Raw genomic sequence first — 22,421 nt, 5'->3', positions numbered from 1 at the left:
AAATTGGCAGGAAGGACACAGACAGGGCATTTTTCCTATCACTGTCTTGGGGGAAAAAAAAACAGCAGGGCAAATTCTCTGAAGTAGTTCGAGAGTGGTTGGAGTGACCTAGACAAGGCTACACATATTAACAGAATAACAGAACAACAGATTTGGAAGGGACTTTGGAGGTCTTCTAGTCCAACCCCCTGCTCAAGCAAGAGATCCTATACCAGTGGTGGCGAACCTATGGCACACGTGCCAGAGGCGGCACTCAGAGCCCTTTCTGTGGGTACGCACGCCATGCCCCGGAGATGGCAACCATCCCTCTTCAACCAGCCGCCCGCTAACTCGCCACCACGTGGCTGGATGCATCCCAGCACCCATGCGCTCTCTGGCCTCTGTGTGCAGGGGCCGATGGTGTCAGGCAGCCACCGCCCTGGCCCCTGCCTCACCTTGATCTGTGACAATGGCACCCCAGCCCTGCCTCACCATGCCTTGCCTCTCCCCTCAGGACGAGCCTCCTGCCCACGACCCCACCTGCAGAGACCCCCTGGATCTCCCCCAACCTTGTCCGCCCCCCACAGGCATCCCTCCCCACAAGCAACATTGAGGTGATCACGCCCACCTTGGCCACACCCACCCAATCTGCCATGACCACCACAGCCATGCCCATCAGTGGGCCATGCCCACCTGGCACCTGGCAATAAATAAATGGGTTTTGGGTTGCAGTTTGGGCACTCGGTCTCTAAAAGGTTCGCCATCACTGCCCTATACCATTTCAGACAAGTGCCTATCCAGTTTCTTCTTAAAAACTTCCAATGATGCAGCACCCACAGCTTCTGAAGGCAAGCCATTCCACTGGTTAATTGTCCTCACTGTTAGGAAGTTTCTCCTTAATTCCAGGTTGCTTCTCTCCTTGATTAGTTTCCATCCATTGTTTCTTGTCTTGCTTCTGGTGCTTTGAAAAATAGATTGACTCTCCTCTTCTTTGTGGCAGCCCCTCAAATATTGTAATACTGCTATCAATCAGCGTACTAGGCTAGGAGGACAGAAGATAATTCTCATATTTATTATTTATGTACATTTTATTCTACCTTTCTCATGGTTAATGCAGTATATGTGTATGGACACTCTCACAGGTATCTCAGGGTTCTTCCAAGAATAACAATTAGATTGAGAAATCATAATTGATCCAAGGTTTGCCACTGAGTTCCAAATTATATTATAATGCAAGTATAACTCAATGCAAGCATTTGTAAATTAACAGTACCACTAACTCTTAAATAATTTGTTTCGACTGCATGGCAGGAGACAGGAACAGTAAAGGTATGGAGAGATCCAGAACTATATGTAGACTGTCGTTTTCTTTTTGATATTCCATTCATTCATTCATGGTCAAAAACTAAAATAAAAACAATATTACAGGTAGTCCTCGACTTACAATCATTTTTAGTGACTGTTCAAAGTTACAACAGCATTAAAAAAGTGACTTATGACCATTTTTCACATTTATGACCATTGCAGCATCCCTTGATCACATGATCAAGATTTGTACGCTTGGCAACTAGCATATATTTATGACAGTTGTAGTGTTCCAGGGCCAGGTAATCACCTTTTCTGATATTCTGACAAGCAAAGTCAATGGGGAAGCTAACTTAACAACTGTCGTGATTCACTTAACAACTGAGGCAAGAAAGGTTATAAAATGAGGCAAAACTCATTTAACAACTATCTTGCTTAACAATGGAAAATTTGGGCTCAGTTATGATCGTAAGTCAAGGACTACCTGTATAGGATTCTTTTCTTCTGTTCAACTGTGTCTGATTCTCAAAGACTTCCTGGACAAATCCCTACAGTTTTCTTGGCAAGGCCAGAAGTGGTTTGCCATTGCCTTCTTCTTAGGGTGGAAAGTAAGTGACTAGTCCAAAGTCACCTAGATGGCTTTGTGCCTAAGGTGGGACTAGAACACTCACAGTGTCCTGAGTTTCTAGACTGATGCCTTAACCATTACACCTGACTGCCTCTTAATGTTATAGTATAAGTCCACAAAACAAGTAGAAAAATTAATATAAGGGTAAAACATTAAATGCTAGTGATCTATACAAGGCGTAAGTGGCCAGGCTAAACTGAAATCTACTTCAAACTTGTTTGTTCCAATGGTAATTGCAACTGAATAGAATTTGGTAAATTTCATATAAATCTCCACAGATTGATCCATTAGTAGAAAGTTCACAACCTTAATTTCAGGGCAATCCATGCATTTAATAAGGAGAGAAAAAATATTAACCTGGGACACCAAGCAAGACAAAGCACATTATTTCACCTAGCAAGAGTTAACATGATCATGAAGATGGTTTTTGCAAGGTGAGGGCATGGCCCTTGAGATGTTCTGATTCCTGGGTAATTTTCTCTTTGCTGACATTGTTTTTTTCTTCTTCAAGAAACATCTGCAGAAAAGGTAGTAAAAAGTTTTCAAAGCACTGAAAATAGGTCAAAGAATGCATGAAATTGCCCAGTGCCTCACCCTGATCTAACATAAATTTGAAATGAACACTTAATGAGGCCTTGTGTTCATTTATTAAGAGAACATTCCATTGCATGTACACTCTAAATGAACTAAGTAAAAAAAAGTAAGTCTTCTTGCTTTTATTTTTAAAATTTGTACTTCAAGTGTGGTTCATGCATAGATAATTCTTCCCATTTAGTTCTTTGCATGTTTGCAAATAGGAAGAAATCAAATCAAATCCAATAAAATCAGATTTATTAATCATACTTTGGAGTCTTCTAATGCTGCACATATCGCATAACTTTAGATTATCTAATATTATAATTATTATAATTCTAAAATATGTATCTAAAATGTAATGATTCTTCCATTATATTAAACATATTGAAATATTTTATTAATGATTTCACTTTTCAATAACACACAATATATGTTATCCATGTATAGTAAAACATGATTTATTGGAATAATGGGCCATCCATAGATGATAGTTTAGTATTGGTGATATTACTTTTAAGAGTAAATAGATTGGTTAAAGAATACAAGAAAGCCAAAATATATGTTGTTAAGCTGCTTTACTAATACAGGATTGTTCTCAAATCTAGCACGGCCATGAACTAGATTATATAGTTAGGTTAATTTGGGCAGTGGTGCTTTAGAGCAGTGGCCCCCGCCTTTTGAGTGCCAAGGACTGAATATGTGGAGAGAGGTTTTTCTGCAGACGGGAGGGGTGTGTGGTTTTCTGCTCTGCCTTCATATGCAGATAGGGCTTTGCTCATTTACATGGCCCTCAGGTTGAGGACTCCTGCTTTAGAGAACACAGTAGTCTATTCCAGAAGTACATAGAAGGCCACAAGTGAAAGTGAGTGCATACAAAACTGAATAAAGTATCCAAAATAATTTTGGAGAAGAAATCAGAGTTATAAAAGTGTTGGTGAGAAAAAAACCTAGGAAAGCAAGTGGTTCAAGGCGTCTTATTTTCAATTTCAAATACAATAGTCAAGGTGAAATTTGTAAATTTCACCCTTTCTAATCATTTTGATATAATACAATCACAACAAATGGAGGACCTGAACTGTATCTCTCTTGCTTTCTTTTATACTATCATAATGTACCATAGCATTCCATTATTTGATTTCTCCAAAGGTCATAAGTTCAGATTGCAACCATCTGATACAGCTATGACTCAGTTAGCAGATGGACACAATATTTCCAATATGCTGAAACAGGGTGAATTTAAGGCAGAGGTGTCAAACTCACAATGTCACATGACGTGTCACATTGTATCGCGACTTTTCCATTGCCAGCAATGGGTTGGGCACAGTTTCAGCATGATGCATCCGGCCCGCGGGCCGGCAGCTTGACACCCCTGATTTAAGGACATGTGAGCAAGAGCCTTCTAGCACTTCTTAGGACTACTTTCCTTTCTGCTTAATTTCATGGCTGCCGTGGTACATTCTTACAAAATAACCCACTGTCTTTTAACCTGACAATTTTACAATGTGTGTATTTGAAGTCCATACATCTTAAAGTGCCAAGTTTGAAAAACATAGGTCTAATCCTAGTAATGTATTACCAGTAGAGTTTGGCATTATGGCTAAAAAAGTGTACTCCTTTGATTTATGTATGTTAGTTTCCAAGGCACTGTGAGTATATTACCACAAATACAACAACAACAAACAAACAAAAAAGCATGTGGTAGAAATACACCACAATTAACACGGATTGAATATTAAGGCAGGCACATCTTAGAACAGGGGTCCCCCACCTCTGGGCTGCAGCCCATACCAGGCCATGACCCATTCGGAACCAGGCTGCTGAAGAGGTTCGGTGAGCATGCATGCATCCAGTTCTATTTGTGCGAGCTGTGGGCCCGTGTGCCTGCTGCTTGTGCAAACGAAGCAGTATGCTCACATGCACTCACTCACCAGTCACACGTGCTTGTGCTCGCCCACTGCTCATGCAGAACCATTCCCTCTTCCCCCCACCCCTGGTCCGCAAAGCCAGAAAGGTTGGGGATCTTAGAACATTTGCAAACAGCTGGTGATAAATTCTGCACATCTTTCTTCTCTATCTTCTTCTTACCCTAAATTATTTTGATTTAGAAAACTGAACCAAATTCCTGTTTCTGCATCCAACAATTCTTGTTTTGTAATATTCTTGAGCTGAGTGGTCACAGGATGAAGACTAAAGAAAATATTATTTACATTTAGATGACTGAAAATCTGGAATGATGATACTACATTACTATAAAGCATAAATATAATTTAGTGCTAATATCTAGTATTGAAATACCAAGAAATAATAGTAATGAATTGTATACCAACATTACAAATTTACAGAATTTTCTTGATACATTTTCAGGTTGCAAATAAATATAAACTAAATACAATAAAGAATTTTTTCATTTGTTTTTTTTTCATATCACAGGGGTATTATTTTTTTTGAAGATAGAACCTACATTTTGGAGCCACTGGAAGGTGCTATGAATGAACATATAATCTATAGACCAAAACACCCAAACCTAATCCTGGGTACATGTGGCCATCATCTCAATCTTACTGGTATCACTTTGGGGGATACTGCACAGCTTATTCAGACATTTACTAGCAGAGTAAGTGACAGTTTAATTTAATTTTCTGTTTTAGATGATTTAATTTAGTTTTCTCGTGTTTTTATAGTATATATTTAAACAAATGTGCTGTTATGTCTGAAAATTGAGGTGCCAGCTGATAAAAGTATATGTGTTTGTTTGTCTGTTCATTTGTTGAACTCCCAAGGAGAAAAACACCCCCCTCCCACCAACAATTCAGGGCAAGCTATTGTATATAAAGAGGGCGCAAATCCCACACTCACCAGGACAGATAGTATTATGTAGTTTAGTAGCGAAATGTTTGCAAACAACCAAACTCAGAGAGCACCAAGGTCTCCACATTTAGATTATCCACACTCAGAAAATTTACCAACATCATAATAATAGAGGATCAGATCCATAATTTACAAAAATAAAAGTTTACCTGCTGTATATTTTGGAGTGGTGCCTTTGAGAATAAGTTCTTTTTGTAAGCGATTAATAATGATGAAGGGATTGGTGTCTTTTAGCAAAGTAGTTTCTCTTCTTAAATACTTGCTAAAGGTTCCAAGTTTAGTATATCAGATTGAGGTGATTTGGAAAGCATAGCTTTAGAACAAGAAAGCAAAATTGGACTGCTGTAGTTATTTGTAGGAATTGCTATAGGAATACTAAAAACTATTTAATTTGATACAATAAAAGCTTTAAGTGATATGTAATACATACTGTTGAAAGTTTTTTTTTAATTGCTGGAAAATGAGTCATGCCTAACTATGTAATTGGAATATATAATACTGACCCATTGTAACTACTGTATGTGCATATATCTTGAAATCATTTTATATGAATTTATATGAATATATATTTCCCATTTTGGGGGTTGTTTAAGGCTTGTACCTATAATAAAGCTTTTATTCATGAAAATATGTCTGAATACAACGTGAATAAGCAACGACACTGCTTTGTAAATCAGGTAGGCAGGACAAGAAGCAACGGGTGGAAACTAATCAAGGAGAGAAGCAACCTAGAACTAAGGAGAAACTTCCTGACAGTGAGAACAATTAATCAGTGGAACAGCTTGCCTCCAGAAGCAGTAAATGCTCCAACACTGGAAGTTTTTAAGAAGAGACTGGACAGACATTTGTCCGAAATGGTGTAGGGTTTCCTGCACGAGCAGGGGGTTGGACTAGATGACCTCCAAGGTCCCTTCCAACTTTACTATTATTATTATTATTATTATTATTATTATTATTATTATTATTATTATTATTAGGTGCTATTTGCTTATAAATTAAGGTATAAGAGTGAATTGTTAGAATTCATGGAGATGTTCCATGTTTAACATATGATATGGCTGATATGGCTATTATTTCAGATTTTATATTATAAATGTCGTATAGGTGACACCTTAATTTTGAAAAATATTATATCTTGTACAATGCTGAGGTATAATGAGTAATATATTCAGAATATGATATTTGAAATAACTTGTTGCTTATTGAGGCTAAGGTAATTTTGATTTTCCTAGTACCTGAATAAAATGATTGGTCAATTTTTTTATCTGTAGATTATTCATAATATTTAAGTTGCTTAGTATTATAGCACTGGGGTAGAAAGATATACGTAGAAATGTAGATCTTCTTAAAATATAACAGCTCTTATTTCATGCTTGTTTTGATAGCACAAAAGAGAAACTCTGAAGTCCACCAAGTATGTGGAGCTCGTAATTGTGGCTGATAATCGTGAGGTGAGCAAAACCTAAAATTAAAAATATTATGGATATAAAGACATACACGTATTTATAAATTGATGGAATAATAGTACCCTATTCTGAATTTTCCACACAATGATAAAACTAATTATCTGTCCCATTTGGACATTTAAATCTTTGCTACATTGCCTAACTTTGAATCAGAGGGAATAGAAATTTCTTCTACAAATAAGAAAATCTTTATAATATTGGTTTCTTTAGATGTAGTTTACCAACTACAAGTTATATTCAAGGTTGCATAAATTACTGAAGTTTTGCTAAAGAAATTCATAATGGATGGATTTTTACGCTTTGTAAAAATTAATGGAAGCTGTGAAGTGCAATCAAAAACATTTTTTAAAAATTTGCACTATATTGCCATTTGCATTTTTCCACATTTAAAAATTACTGATTAGTTAAATAATAATATTTTCTCTCTATCCATCCATGGTAAATAACTAAATGAAAACTTTCCTTTTGTACCGCATGAAGTGTCCCAATGAAACAATTGTGTGAGAAACAAAATTAAAAGCAACATTTTCTTTAAATTTGAAAAACTATATTCTTTCATGCAATCTGTGCTTCTTTCAATTATATAAGAATTATACTATAAGCAGTAGAAAGATGCCTCTGGCCTTTTTTCAATGTAAAATCTAGACATTGGTGTTACTGCTTTTCCAAAGAAGGCAAGTTAGATTTCTCGAGTACTAAATATATTTGTTGATAATTTAAATGATTAAAAATCATTTCTAGTTTCAGAGACAAGGCAAGGATGTGGAAAAAATGAAACTGAGGCTAATAGAAATTGCAAACTATGCTGATAAGGTAAGTTTTTCATTGGTACTATAACAATTTCCTTTGCTATAGGGCAGTCTGCTTGACTAACCAGTCAAGTCTAATCTTACAATCAGGTCGTTCCAAAGGTGCTTTTTCAAGAGCAACTGGACTTTCTTATTTTTCTTGAAGACGTTTCACTTCTCATCCAAATTAACCTATACTATATAATCTATTTCATGGCCATGCTATATTCAGACAATACAGACTTATCCCCAGCAGCCTTTACCTATATTCAACAGTGAAGGGACACAGGGCAGAAAACATCCCGCAGAAAGCACAGCTCCACAACACAGTCCTTTCAGCAGTTCCAAGAAGGTGCCACACCCATTTGCACTACTCAGGTGACTCTGAGGACACAGATAAACCTTCAAGTGGCCTCAATGACTTTCTAAAAGAATGCAAATGACCATCTGTCTGCAAGGAATAGCAATCCTTCCATCCCTCACCATCCAGTCAAAGCATCTTCAAAGAAAACATCTTCATAGAAAAATAAGAAGGTCCAGTTGCCTCTTGAAAAAGCACCTCTGGGACAACCATAACCTGGATGACTGACATTTATAGTCAGATTATATTATATTATATACAGAAGGATCTGGACAGACTTGAACACTGGCCACTGTCGAACAAAATGAAATTCAATGGTGAAAAAAGCAAGGTTCTACATTTAGGCAAGAAAACTCAAATGCACAGGTATAGTATAGGGGGTACCTTGCTCAACAGTAGTAACTGTGAGAGGGACCTCGGAGTCCTAGTGGACAATCACTTAAATATGAGCCAGCAGTGTGCTGCAGCTGCCAAAAAGGTCAACACAGCACTAAGCTGCATTAACAGAGGGATAGAATCAAGATCACGTGAAGTGTTAATACCACTTTACAATGCCTTGGTAAGGCCACACTTGGAATACTGCATCCAGTTTTGGTCACTGCAATGTAAAAAAGATGTTGAGACTCTCCAAAGAGTACAGAGAAGAGCAACAAAGATGATTAGGGGACTGGAGGCTAAAGCATATAAGGAATGGCTGCTGGAATTGGGTATGTCTAGTTTAATGAAGAGAAGGATGAGGAGGGGCATGATAGCAGTGTTCCAATATCTCAGGGGCTGCCACAAAGAAGAGGGAGTCAAGCTATTTTCCAAGGCGTCTGAAGGCAGGACAAGAAGCAAGGAGAGAAGCAACCTAGAACTAAGGAGAAACTTCCTGACAGTTAGAACAATTAATCAGTGGAACAACCAGCCTCAGAAGCGGTGAATGCTCCAACACTGGAAGTTTTTAAAAAGAGACTGGATAGCCATTTGTCCAAAAGGGTATAGGGTTTCCTGCCTAAGCAAAGGGTTGGACTAGATGACCTCCAAGGTCCCTTCCAACTTTACTACTACTACTACTACTACTACTACTACTACTACTACTACTACTACTATTATTATTACTATATATAGACAATCTGTATTATATAACAATACAAAAGCATGAGAATAGCCTTGCAGGACCAGATCATGGCCTATCTTAATCCAACATTCCCCTCCCTCCACACTGCCTCTGGGTACTCCAAGAAGGAGATGTAGATTCTTCTATTATTTCTACCACTCTTTCCCTGCAACTGTCATTTAGAAGCATACTTCACCCAACTCAATGGTAATAGCAGTAATAATTTATGTATACTTGATATAATTTTCCTTGTATATGTGCTATTTTAAAATGCTGTGAATCGATTGTTGTCCCTTATGATCTAACCATCATCTATGTAATTAGACACATACACTGAATGTTAGACACATAGTACATTTTTGTATGCCATCAAATATTTTAGAAGGCATCATCTTTACTGACTGAGAGGAGAAACTGAGAAAGAAGTTGTCCAATGAATTATATAACATGTCTACTATTTATAGTATCTACAATTTGTCTCTTTTATTAACTTTAGAAGTTGTGCAAATATAATCCAGAATTTTTATCTGGTTTTCTCATTAGTTCTACAGGCCATTAAATATTAGAATAGTTTTGGTTGGATTAGAAGTCTGGAATGATGTGGATAAATGTACAGTAACTCAAGATCCCTTCACCACTCTTCATGAGTTTCTGGATTGGCGAAAGATGAAACTACTACCTCGTAAACCACATGATAATGCACAACTAGTCAGGTAAGCCTACAAACACCAAAACTGGAACTTAGAATTTTAGATGCATTATGTTGCTAGAGACATGACAAAAAGAAAGTTGGTGAATAGAAGGGCAATACATAGGCTACATATTAATTGAATCCAATAATATATGGTACTATTGTCATTCCTCTAGAAAACACTACATTCATATCATGGGTATGTTAGTAAAATCCAAAATTATGTCCCTATATAACTCTATTCCCTGTATTCATTATTTTTAACATAGTTTCTTGTCTTCCATTAGTGGAATCTATTTCCAAGGTACCACCATTGGCATGGCACCTATAATGAGCATGTGCACTAGAGAGCAATCTGGAGGCATTGTTATGGTAAGTACTATAGGTACCAAGATTGATCCTATATTATAGCTGGAATGAAACAAGCAGGAACAAAATAACAAGCTCCTGTTCTGTTTTCTCTATCTTTTTTTTTTTTTTTTTTTGCAACTATTTGAATTTGCAAATGATTGAATGGATGCTTCCATTTTGGCGTTTTAGTTTTACTTTCTCCTAAATTGGTTTACCAAAACAGCAACATAAACTGAAAATGTGCTATCTGTATTTAATATGAAAATCTTTCCAAAATATTTATGAGATATGCTGAATTTGCTGCTGTCCAGAGAGATGTAATAGAAGCCTTTTTAGATAATTGCTTATTTTTTCCAATTCCCAGTAATAAGCTTTTATTATACTGACAAGTGACAAAGTACAATATGCTGTTTTAACTTTGAAAAAGCTTTCATATCAACTGTATTTTTGGTAGAATATATATTTTAATAGTCTAAAAGGTAGAATATATTTTAATATTGTTTTGGTAACCTTTCCAATATATATATATATGAATGAAAATGATAGACTTTGGTTCTATTAAATACAGTGTAAACATGGATTTCAAAGAATTAACCTTAAGATATCAGCTGTTCTTTACCTGAGGATTTTGATTGCCAATAAAAATAACTGTAATTGCATAATATTTTGGCTTTCGGGCATAAATTAAAAATAAAATGCATGGTTTAAAGTACAAGTCCACAAAGAATACTAAAGAAAGATTGAAGGATTACTCTAAGTGTAATTTAATAGATCTCCACAGGAACAGACAATGTTGAAATTGCTCAGTTAAGCCTCTAACTGTTGATGTGAAGTTGATTCTTCAGTGAACTCTTATTTCCGAAGATTCCCTATTAAATATAGAAGATTTGGAAATCATGAAGCGGCATCAAGGAAGAGTTTTATTTAAGTCTTTATTGATGTAAAATACTCTCTTGAAGACTTGCCCTGCCTGAAAGGGATGACTTTCCTTCTAACTGGATAAAGGCAACCTCTGTCTTCATTCCTTCTTTTTAAGATTACCAACAGTGTGTCATTTAAATTAAACATTTGTGATGTTTCCCTGTGAGCATAAAGTAAATTTATTTAAATATAAAACAATGCAAATTACTTACTGGCTGAAGAGAGACAATAGCACCAATACCAGTAACTTCCTCTTTTTTGAACAATAAATGCCCGTAAATCCTCAGCTCAGAAATAAATTATGCCACAATAAGTGAGGACACAAATAAAGTTCGCAAAAAAAAAAAAAACCCAGGAAAATAAATGTTTTTAAAAAACCAAAGAAAAAGCATCACATCAGCATAAATTCCTTGTATGGTTAAAATTCTTTGTTTTTCCAAACTCAGACATATCCCAATATCTCCTGAGGAGTGTTTCCCACTTTTCCCATTTCTCTTTTATGTCATAAACAAACTCATTGCTTTCAATGTTTGGAACAAAACTCTAGCTCCCAGATTTTAAACTAACCCAGCTATTTCTCCCTCCAAAACATCTGCAATTCACAAGTGAGAACAGATGCAATCTGATTGTAACATGTTTAGAAACAATAGTGAAATCACAGCAATTAGTATTTGTATATTTTAACATTGATATTTTTTACAAGGAAGAATAACAAATGGACTTTGTAAGGAGATCTCAGTTTGAAAAATGTTGTTAAATAATGACTTACTTTCAAGTAAATAATGTTTACTTTCACAGACATGTCAGAACTGGTTATGTTGAATGAAGAAAGATAACTACACTATTTCAGAGGGCATAGTAGCAATATCAAGCATCAGATTTTGTGTTTGATGCAAGTGAAGCAATCGTTAGTCACTTAAATTGATTTTAAATATCTGGGGAAGGTTTCTTAAGATGGGAAAGAAGTAAGGATATTAAAAAGTGATTATAAAATCAGTTCCTTACTTTAAAGGAAAATAAAACTGGGTGTAGCACATGCTTAGATTTTTTTTAAACTGAATTTTAAAGTCTGTAAGTTAAATTCTTAGTAAAGCTAATGGGAAAAGGAGCTTAAGATCAATGGGGAAAAAACAATTACAAACAAATCCAATGAGAAAAAAAGGAAGACAGAAGAAGAAATCAAACTATACAAAAGGCTTAGTGAAAATCTGAAAATAAAAAGGACACTCACAGGAAATTCAGAAAAAAAATTATGAAACAATAGAACAAGTTGATATTAACACACTAAGAAAGGGTTTCTTTTCATACAGTCAGCTAAAAAATGAAGGCAGTAAAATGTTTATAGGTAATACAGAGAAGACTATTCACCTCTTCAACTCTGTCCAACAGTAAAGTGTGTGCTTCATCATACAATTGTGAAGAGCTGGATGAATAAAGATCAGAGGATAACTATTTACTTAGTAATATAACTATTTACTTAGAGTTTAATTTCCAGTATCAGGTGAACTGCATCTTAAAATAATGAAGAAACTATCCTCAGATAGTGAAGAAACTAACTGGTGCTTGTTGTTGTTATTGTTAATTGTGAAGTCGTGTCCGACCCATCGCGACCCCATGGACAATGTTCCTCCAGGTCTTCCTGTCCTCTATCATCTTCTGGAGTCCATTTAAGTTCACACCTACTGCTTCAGTGACTCCATCCAGCCATCTCATTCTCTATCGTCCCCTTCTTCTATTGCCCTCAATCTTTCCCAGCATTAGGCCCTTTTCCAGTGAGTCCTTCCTTCTCATTAGGTGGCCAAGGTATTTGAGTTTCAACTTCAGGATCTGGCCTTCTAAAGAGCAGTCAGGGTTGATCTCTTCTAGGACTGACCGGTTTGAACGCCTTGCAGTCCAAGGGACTCGCAGGAGTCTTCTCCAGCACCATAGTTCAAAGGCCTCAATTCTTTGGCGCTCAGCCTTTCTTATGGTCCAACTTTCACAGCCATACATTGCAACTGGGAAAACATGGCCTGGACTATACGCACTTTTGTTGGCAGGGTGATGTCTCTGCTTTTTAGTATGCTGTCTAGATTTGCCATAGCTTTCCTCCCCAGGAGCAAGCGTCTTTTAATTTCTTGGCTGCAGTCCCCATCTGAGGTGATCTTGGAGCCCAGAAAAATAAAATCTGTCACTACCTCCATTTCTTCCCAATCTATTTGCCAGGAATTGAGAGGGCCAGATGCCATGATTTTGGTTTTCTTAATGTTGAGTTTCAAGCCTACTTTTGCACTCTCCTTCTTCACCCGCATCAAGAGGCTCTTTAGTTCCTCTTCACTTTCTGCCAGTAGAGTGGTATCATCTGCATATCTTAGGTTGTTGATATTTCTCCCGGCAATCTTAATTCCAACTTTTGATTCATCTAGCCCTGCCTTTCTCATGATGTGCTCTGCATATAAGTTAAATAGGCAGGGCGACAGTATACAGCCTTGCCGGACTCCTTTTCCAATTTTGAACCAATCAGTGATTCCGTGTCTAGTTCTCACTGTTGCTTCTTGACCCGCATATAAGTTTCTCAAGAGACAAATAAGATGGTCTGGTATGGTGCTACCATATTGTTAAATTCATGTATCAGTCTGGTGGGTTGCCAGGTGAGCACAAGAGAGTAAAAGTTTCCTTATCTTTAGAAAGGAGAAAAAAGTAGATCCAAAACTACAACCTAGTAATTATACCCAAGATTGATTGATTAACTGATAGATAGTAATCTTTTGGGGTTGAAAGAGAAACACTGTTGTATTGTAGTCCACCATTGTACAACAGTTTGTTTAGTGACTGTTTAAAATTGCAACAGCACTGAAAAAAGTGACTTGTGACCGTTTTTCACACAACCGTTGCAGCATCCCCAAGGTAAATGATTAAAACCAGTTGGCAATTGGTTCAGATTTTTTAAAAAACAAGTTTTATTAATTTTCCAGTTTTACAAAAATCCAAATATTAAGGAAGTAGCATAGTGATTGGGTAATCAATAGTCCAATAACAATATCTTTCGTACATATCTCAGATTGCATCATCAAAAATTCCCTCTCTATTTCCCTTGATTATTATATCTCATTCAAATTAATACATTGCTAATTATAATTCGATCAGTTAAAACATTTATCAATATATTTTAACTTATACATATACATATCCTGTTTTAAACTTTTACCTAATTTCAATTACAGTGTTCCAATTTAGCTTAATATCCATAGTATTTAGATTTCGGGTAACCCAAATTTCCCTTATTTCATTACAAAATAGTTGTCATATCTAAAATACACATAATGTTTACTTAAATAGATTCTTACTTTATTTCACAAATATATTCTATTTCTCATCCTAGTACCTCATCACTTACTAATAAAGTATTGTAAATCTAAGTCCTAAATATTAAATCAATTAATATCTTTTAAAATCTCCTTAGCCCATTAAGTAAGATTTTAAGCTCTTCCATTATAAAACAAAAAAATCACATTTTTTAAAATCTGACTCTAGCTTTCTTTTTGTGCAAAGCAGGCTTCCATACCAGTGCCTTTAAATCCTCAGGTGGATCTCCCTTCATTCCCACACATGTTATTTGAATCAAGGGAAACCATCCAGTTTTTTTTAATAAGTTTTTTATTAAGTACAAAGAAAAAAAAGGATTAAAAACATTGAACATGGTAAATCATCTTTGACTGACATTTTAGTCCATATTGTACATTAATTACATATAATATATCTATATACAACTGTACATTTCTGCTATCTCAACTTATCTCTTTACCTCCATTTTTCCCCTCCATCTATAAAATTTATTCCATATTTGATAAAATTCTGTTTCTTCCTGATTTTTTAATCTTTTAGTTATCCTATCTAATTCTGCGCAATACATAATTTTCTTTATTAGTGCTTCCCCACTCGGTACTTCCATTGCTTTCTACTTTTGAGCAAATAGTATCCTTGCTGCTGTAACCACATGGATAATTAAATATGTGTCCTCTTTATTTACATTTTTCTCTAGTATTCCTAATAGTAATGTCTCAGGTTTGTATTAAATGTTTTGACTAGTCATTCTATTGCCCATTACCAGACCATACGCCAGTACACCTGTGCTTCTCTACATGCCCTTTTCTTTTTTATATTTCCAACACATAGATGAATATCCGTTATACATTTTGGCTAATCTGGCCGGAGGGAGATGCCATCTGTAAACCATCTTATACAAGTTTTTTTATATGATGTCGCCACTGTGATTTTGTTATTTCGCTCCCATGCTTGCTGCCATTGATCCATATTTATATTATATCCTAGATCTATTGCCCATGTCACCATTGTTTCTTTAACCTGCTCCTCATATAGCTTATATTCCAACAGGTGTTTATAAATATTCTTTATTTGTTTTTTCTCTGGGCCTAGCAGTATTTTATCTAACCCCGTATCTTGTCTGTTAATTCCCCATTCTTGCTTATCCTTCATGTATCTTGCTTCTATCTGGAGATAAGACCACCACTCCATGTCTATTCCTTGTTGTCTTAGCACTTGTTTTTGTTTTAAATAACCTTCTTCTGTCAAGAAGTCTTTATATATAATAGCTTTGTCTTTCCTGTACAGATTGGGGTATGTGATTGCCTCCAATAGCAATAACCAAGCCGAAATCTTTGTGTAATATTGACGTTTAACTATATTTCAGCTTTTTATTAATTCTTGCCAAACCTTATGTCTTAAAAAATATTGGTGATTTCTGCTTTGCCTCATCTATATGTGAGCATGCCAGCCCTGCTGGAGGCCATAACCCTCTAAATGTAAACATGTTTTATTTTCTAAGGTTATCCAATTATCAATTTTTCAAAGGAACTGGCCCCTTTGTAATCATTGGATTGTTGGCCTAATAGTTCAAATCTCCATGTTTGGTTTAGTATATTTGTCATCAGTTCAGTCTGGTCTTCTTCTTCTTCCGGTTTCATCTGGCTTAAGTAAGAAGTCATGTCCAATGTTGTGATTGTTGTTTGGTTGTCTAGGTTCTCAATATGCTGTACTTGTTGATCTTCAGCATCCTCCATTCTTCAGTTTCTGTTGCTTTTTAATTGCAGACCTTTTAGTTGAAATCAAAGTTTGACTATCAAAGTTCTTAGTAGATTGTAATTGGTGCTCTTCTGTTGCTTTTTGGATTGTAGGTTCATCAATTAAAATCTGGGCTTCATTTTGTAAATTTAGGGTGGCACCTTTGTCTTTCAATCTGGAATTCATTAGCTCAGTAGCTTCAAGGATTTTTTCAAGTATAAGTTTATAGTTAAGTTGTGGGTAGTGTTCCTCCATTTCTATGGTGTTTACAGATAATCCTTTAGTGGAGGCTGTTTTTGATAAAAGTCAGTGAATGTCCACCTCCACTATTCCTAAAAGTTGTTTTCACAGATTTATGACAGTCATGTGATCATTTTTGTAACCTTCTGTTAAGCTAAGTCAATGGGAAAGCCAGATTCACTTAACAACCATGTTACTAACTTAACAACTACAGTGATTCACTGAACAGCTATGGGAAGAAAGGTCATAAAATGGGCAAAATTCACTTAATAAATGTCTCACTCAGCAACAGAAATTTTGGGCCATTGTGGTCATTTGTAGAGGTGATTCTGAAGTGCCAGTATGGACACACAAATGGGGGCACTGAAAGTCCATTGCTGTAGTCATTATAGATGTTATTCTGTCATGCCACTCATGGTTTTTCTGCCAGGTTTTGATGGCTTTCTTCAAAACTAGCGGAGCTTCATAGCAATAGCAGAGGACCCACAGTGGGTGCTGTCAGCAGCTGCAGTCTTTAGCTCCCTCAGCTGGATGCCACAGTGGTTTAGGGCAGGAGTGTCAAACTGCCGACCCGCGGGCTGGTTGCATCATGCAGAAGCCGCGTCCACCCCAGCTCCAGCAAAGCAAAAAACGTCACGATACTCGTGACATGGCAAGTTTGATACCAATGATGTAGCGTTTCTTTGTAGGGTGTCTTTGTAGTGCTTGTGGATCTAATTTTTCATTATTATATTGTTTGTGATATTTAATTGTATTTCATTGTAGGTTATGATGATGTAAACCACAGGGAGTCAATTGAGGCTGGTGGTATACAAATTAAATAAATAGTTATATATCGGATGGCAAGTTTATATTCACAACCAAAAGTTATGCTTCGCAAATTGATAATGAACTTTTCCTTTGGAAACAGCTACAGAAATGCCTATAATACAATTCTAAAATAAGCTACAATTCCTAAATGTATTCTGAAATACCCATCATTCATGTAAGTCTAATTAACACTTCAGGCTGATTACAGGGTAATGCATGCATATTTTGGGAATTCTAGTTTTCCTCCCCACATACTTCCTTCTTGGCATCATCACAACTTTATCTTGTCTTTTTTTTCTCTCCATACCACTCTAATGTATTTACGATTCAGTGCTGATGTTTTAATATTGAAATGTTCTCTGAGACAAATTGATTTTGGAAAAAGCACCCATTTTAACAGATGAGTCATCCAGAAAAAAATTGAGAGGATAATGTATTAAAGGTAGACTTAGTATTTTTCATTAATCTGTTGTAATTACTTTTATAGTATTTCTTATTGCATTTGTACATAACATACATAAATACCATACAGGGTATTTTCTGGTTATTTTTAAATGAAACTTGGTTGCTTTTCCAGGCATTTGGATCTGTCATATATTTTATAGTCTGATGAACAAATGAATGAATGCATGCTTGAATGATGTTTGTTTATGGATAATCCTGTATCAAATAACAAGAGGGGGGGAGAAGGGAGGGAGGGAGGGAGGGAGAGAGAGAGAGAGAGAGAGAGAGAGAGAGAGAGAGAGAGAGAGAGAGAGAGAGAGAGAGAGAGAGAGAGAGGGAGGACAGATTGCTTATAAGATATAATTACAGGCTAAATGCATGAAAATATCACGTTGCCCATTTACTTAAATATTGTAAAGTAACAGGTCAAACTTCTAGATCAATGCAGGCAAAGCAGAAAAATTATATTTTCCAAATGCAAATATAAAATTTATCAGGTCTACCTGGTCTATTCACTCCAAAGAGAGCAATGGGAGCAAAACAGGTATCCTAGAATCCGATTAACAAATAGTCCCTCTGGATTGCATCTAACACTAGGAGAATATCATCATATTGATTACAAATGTGCTAAAGACCATGATGATGTTATGCTGCATTGTGGAAACTTCTGGTTTTATTTAAAGCTTTATTTAAAGATCTGGATAGAGAGACAAAAACTAATTTGATAAAGACACAAATTGCACAAAGAGTTACTTTAGCAACAACTGCATATTTTCCAAATAGGCTTTGCAGGACTAATTCATGATCCTTGGTTCTAACTATTGTAAAGCCAGCTTGTTCATCCCTGCATGTCCATCCACTTTGATAAGTTCACAAGAAGGTATATAGTGCACAGTTATTACTAAGTAGACTAAATCTTCTGTAATTAACAGAATGAGAACATCTTCTATTTTTATGGACTGGGGTTCCTATGGCTAAGCCCCAGTTTCTGGTGTATAGAATGTTTGATTAATACAAAGTAAAAAAATAGCTAACATAAGTGCACACCATCCCACAGTGGATTTTATTAATTCTTGCAGTATAAGATCACAATTTATTATCATTATTATTGCACATTCCAATAAGATGCGAAACAGTCAATTAATTTAATTAAATTATCAGAATATAACAGACAACTAATGCAAATATTTACAATAAAATTTAGGGGCTAATCTATTGGTAGTTGTAAATCATTGACCAGTGATAGATAATTAACCCCTAATTTCTGGTGGCAAAGTTTGAAGGGATGCAGTCCCAAATAACATTTAGAAAGTGATAACAAAGTCTTCAGAGAAGAAAAGGGGAGATGGATGTATTATCTTCAGAGAGTCAACACTTCTCTGACTCTGCTTTTTAATCACAGACTCCTAAAAAGCAAATCAGATTATTGCCTCTTGACCATCCTTCTAGCAAAGGTATCTGAAGAAAGATTGAGTCAATCTTTACTTGCTGGCCTTTTTTCATATCTGGGCTGTTCAGCAACTTTTCACAATTCTCCATTTTTAGAAGCATCAACCTGAAGAAATCTTTTCTAATTTAAGCAGTTATTGTTAGGATCCAATCTGGGTTGGTCACAAGGACCAGAGGTTTAGTCTTCCGAGCCTTCAGACTCATTCTGGAACCCATCCTCAGGGAACTTCTCTCTCACCAGACATATTCCTTGAGGATGGACTCCAGTAAGAATCCAAAAGTTTGGAAGTAAAAAGCCCAGTGACCAACCCAGATTGGATCCTGCAACATTATCCTAAGACACGTATATTTGCCTTCATTTGTGGTTATTGTTGGTCCTGGCTTCTGAAGGCAGAGCGGCAGCTAATAATTCAGCTGAACCAGTCATTGACATTAATGTTGTTTAAATCCCTCCAGGCTGCATAGGCTTTCTGATCATTCATGCCTTGGTGGTGTGCCAAAAGAGTTAATCAGCCTGGTTTCTAAGGTGTCATCTAAAGAATTTTCATTAGACAGAGTAGTTGCTTAAACTTGGTTGTCAAGGTCACAGATAGTATAGGAGCACCGGGGACATTATCAATTGGCACTATAGCTATGTAATTAATATCAATGTCATTTGCAACAGCTGTCTCATTTGAAATAATCAACAGCTTTACTTTCTCTTTATGAAACAACCATGCTAGAATAATAATAAAAAGTTACTGATAAGGTTGCAAAAATAATCCATAAATAAACTACTATTATTACAAAAAGATTTTCATTTTATACAATTTGGACTACAGAACAGTTAATATGAGAAGATTCCTCTTTCTGCCATGGTAGGATTATTTTTCCTATCATGCTTGGCAACCTTTGGATTGCATTCAAATCAGTCTGATGATATTAGCAGCAAAGGGGTGGACTCAATAACTGTATTAGAGAGAATCTGTAACGTGATCTGGTTAGATTGAGGGCCAACTATTTTATTTTTGTGGGTTCAGCCTCACTTTGGAATCAGTTAATATATGGTTATCCAATGTGCCAGTTTGCTGAAGGCTTCAGTAATCTAGAACTTTTATAAAAGCTGTCAGCCTATCTGGATGTTTTTTCACAAAGGTTTTGAAGTATTGGTACTTCTCGACTTATGACCGATTGTTTAATGACCATTCAAAGTTATAACAGACTTTTAAAAAGCTACTTACGAACCATACTCAATGTTACAACAGTGACACTGCCCTCACCCATGGTCACATGTTTGCATTTTGGGCATTTGGCAAGCAGCTTGCATTTACAGCCAATTGCAGAGACCCGCAATTACAGGTCTATGATTAGCATTGTTTTTTACTTGTTTCTGGCGCTTTTTGCCTGTTTCCAGCAAAAACTTTGTTTTGTGGTCTCCAGTAAAAAAACACCCATTCAGAAGAATGGATTCACTAAATGACCACATGGTTTGTTTAATAACTAGGAGATTCATTTTATGAAACCATTGACCTCACTTTACAATCATCATAAAAACAGTCATAAAATCATAGACTTGATTTTGGTCTCTGCAATAACTTATGACCAAAATTCCAGATTCCATTGTGGATTCCATTGTGGATGTAAGACTTTAACAAGTCTACACTTTTTGTTTTACTGCTACTAATTTCCATAAATAACCATGACAGTTTATTACATTATTACATTACAGCTACATCTTCCTTCAGAAATATTTTTTCTTGTTCATCACTAAGGACGGAGAAGGATCTCCAAGATATGATTAGGGGGCATTTAACTGTATCCACCAAAACAAACTAGAGAAGCAGAAAACAATGTGTTCTTTTGTGATCATTCTTCCAGGAAAGAAAAGAGGAAATGTATTATACATTGCTTCTACGATTCTGAGCACTGATTCCCATTCCAGAAACATTGTATCTGTTGGAAAAGAATTTAATTTGTCTTCCTTGTTTGCTGTCTTCTTACTAATTGCTTTTTAAAGGAAAATATTGTTTTTTAAAAATTTCTTTGTTGGCTTTGCAGAAATCAGAGTGCTTGGGATGTTTGCATAATATTGTCCTTTCCATTCTCAGTATTGTCAGGATATGCATATGTGCACCTTAAATAAATAAAACTAAACACTACAGATAAGATTGAAACAAAATGCACTGCGCCAAATGGTAAAGCAATACAACAATAAAAACAAAAGAACAGAAGAAAAAGGGAACATAATTAGCTATCCCAGCAGCTGCACAATGATTGTTATTTTTTGCCCACCAGCTGGATGGGATGGTGCAAATCTGTAAGCTATTGTAGAGGTAAAGTCTAGTAATTTAAGAGCTCAAGAGTCTGCATGGAGCTGCACCCGGCTAAGTTTGGCACAGTGTGGTCACCCTTGGGAAGTCAGGGGCCATCAGGTGGCCTTAGAAAACCAGTCCAGGATGGAGACACAACAGTTAAAAACTCCCTTGCCAATAGCGTCACTTATTTGCATTTGCTGTTAGCTTGATAGTATTAATAAACTTAGGAAGGAAGAATGATGGAATCTTTTGGCTGTAGCTCACCAACTCATTAAATCAGAGTACTTGGTGCCAGGCCAGTAGATTTTGTTCTATAAAACAACTTGAAAGAACTGGTCAGTAGCATTTAGCACAAAGCCTGTTCATACTGGTGAGAATAGTGTCATAACACATATTCTGGTGACAGCATAGCAACCCTGCTATTTGATCAATATACATACAATAGTGATATAAGGAGAATCCAGTTGTAGAGTGTTTTGTGAAATAAACTCCCTGCCCCATTTTTTGTTGGCTGCCATTAAGTAAAGCAAAATATATTGCCTACAAAAGGCCATATTCACTGGTGAAATTAAAAGCATGTAGAATTGCAAAATAGGAAGGACAGCAGCTTAACTTATAGTTGGTTGAAAGGAGAACTTTAGGAGAATGCAACACTAGAGATACTTAAATACACTCATGTAAAAGATAGTGTCCTTCGAGGAATATAATCCAACCTAACCCTCTGAACCTCAATACATATGCTGGAACACTTTGTCTTGAATCCTGTAGTACACCTTAAAATTGTTTCAAGTGTTTAATTTTTTTGTTCTTTGACCTGGTCTTTTTGTCTTTTGCTCTCTAATTTTCCTTGAGATTTAAGCTAAGACAGAATAGCACCTGGAAGGAGGGGGCAATCATTGCTCTGCACCCTGTATAAATGTAAGCAAATATAAAAAAGGAGCAAGACTTTGATTGGCTTCTTAACATTTTGGCTTCCTGTGCAGATAACCCTGATAACAATTCAGTTCTAAGGTCACTGCAAAACCAGATAGTGGAAATGGCTCTACTGCACAATGGTTCAGTTTGATTCTCAAAACCTGATTGCTTGTAA

At 36.1% G+C, this 22,421-nt stretch overlaps 1 protein-coding gene across 7 annotated transcripts in view; it reads left to right on the top strand.

The window, feature by feature from the left end:
* Positions 1-22,421, top strand: part of ADAM12 (ADAM metallopeptidase domain 12) — a 281,938-nt gene that overhangs the window by 165,775 nt on the left and 93,742 nt on the right. For all 7 annotated transcript variants that reach the window (XR_005556825.1, XM_039344430.1, XM_039344344.1 and 4 more), the window contains exons 6-10: positions 4,919-5,102; positions 6,742-6,807; positions 7,564-7,635; positions 9,614-9,783; positions 10,049-10,133. Coding sequence is in view for 6 of the 7 variants with exons in the window: in XM_039344430.1 (XP_039200364.1) it covers positions 4,919-5,102; positions 6,742-6,807; positions 7,564-7,635; positions 9,614-9,783; positions 10,049-10,133 (577 nt within the window). In the remaining variant the exon portion in view is untranslated. The remainder of the gene's footprint in view (positions 1-4,918; positions 5,103-6,741; positions 6,808-7,563; positions 7,636-9,613; positions 9,784-10,048; positions 10,134-22,421) is intronic.

Source organism: Crotalus tigris, unplaced genomic scaffold, assembly GCF_016545835.1.
Source record: "Crotalus tigris isolate CLP2741 ecotype Arizona unplaced genomic scaffold, ASM1654583v1 scf7180000017536.10889498, whole genome shotgun sequence".
Lineage (NCBI taxonomy): Eukaryota > Metazoa > Chordata > Lepidosauria > Squamata > Viperidae > Crotalus > Crotalus tigris.
This window is presented reverse-complemented; position numbering and strand designations above follow the sequence as displayed.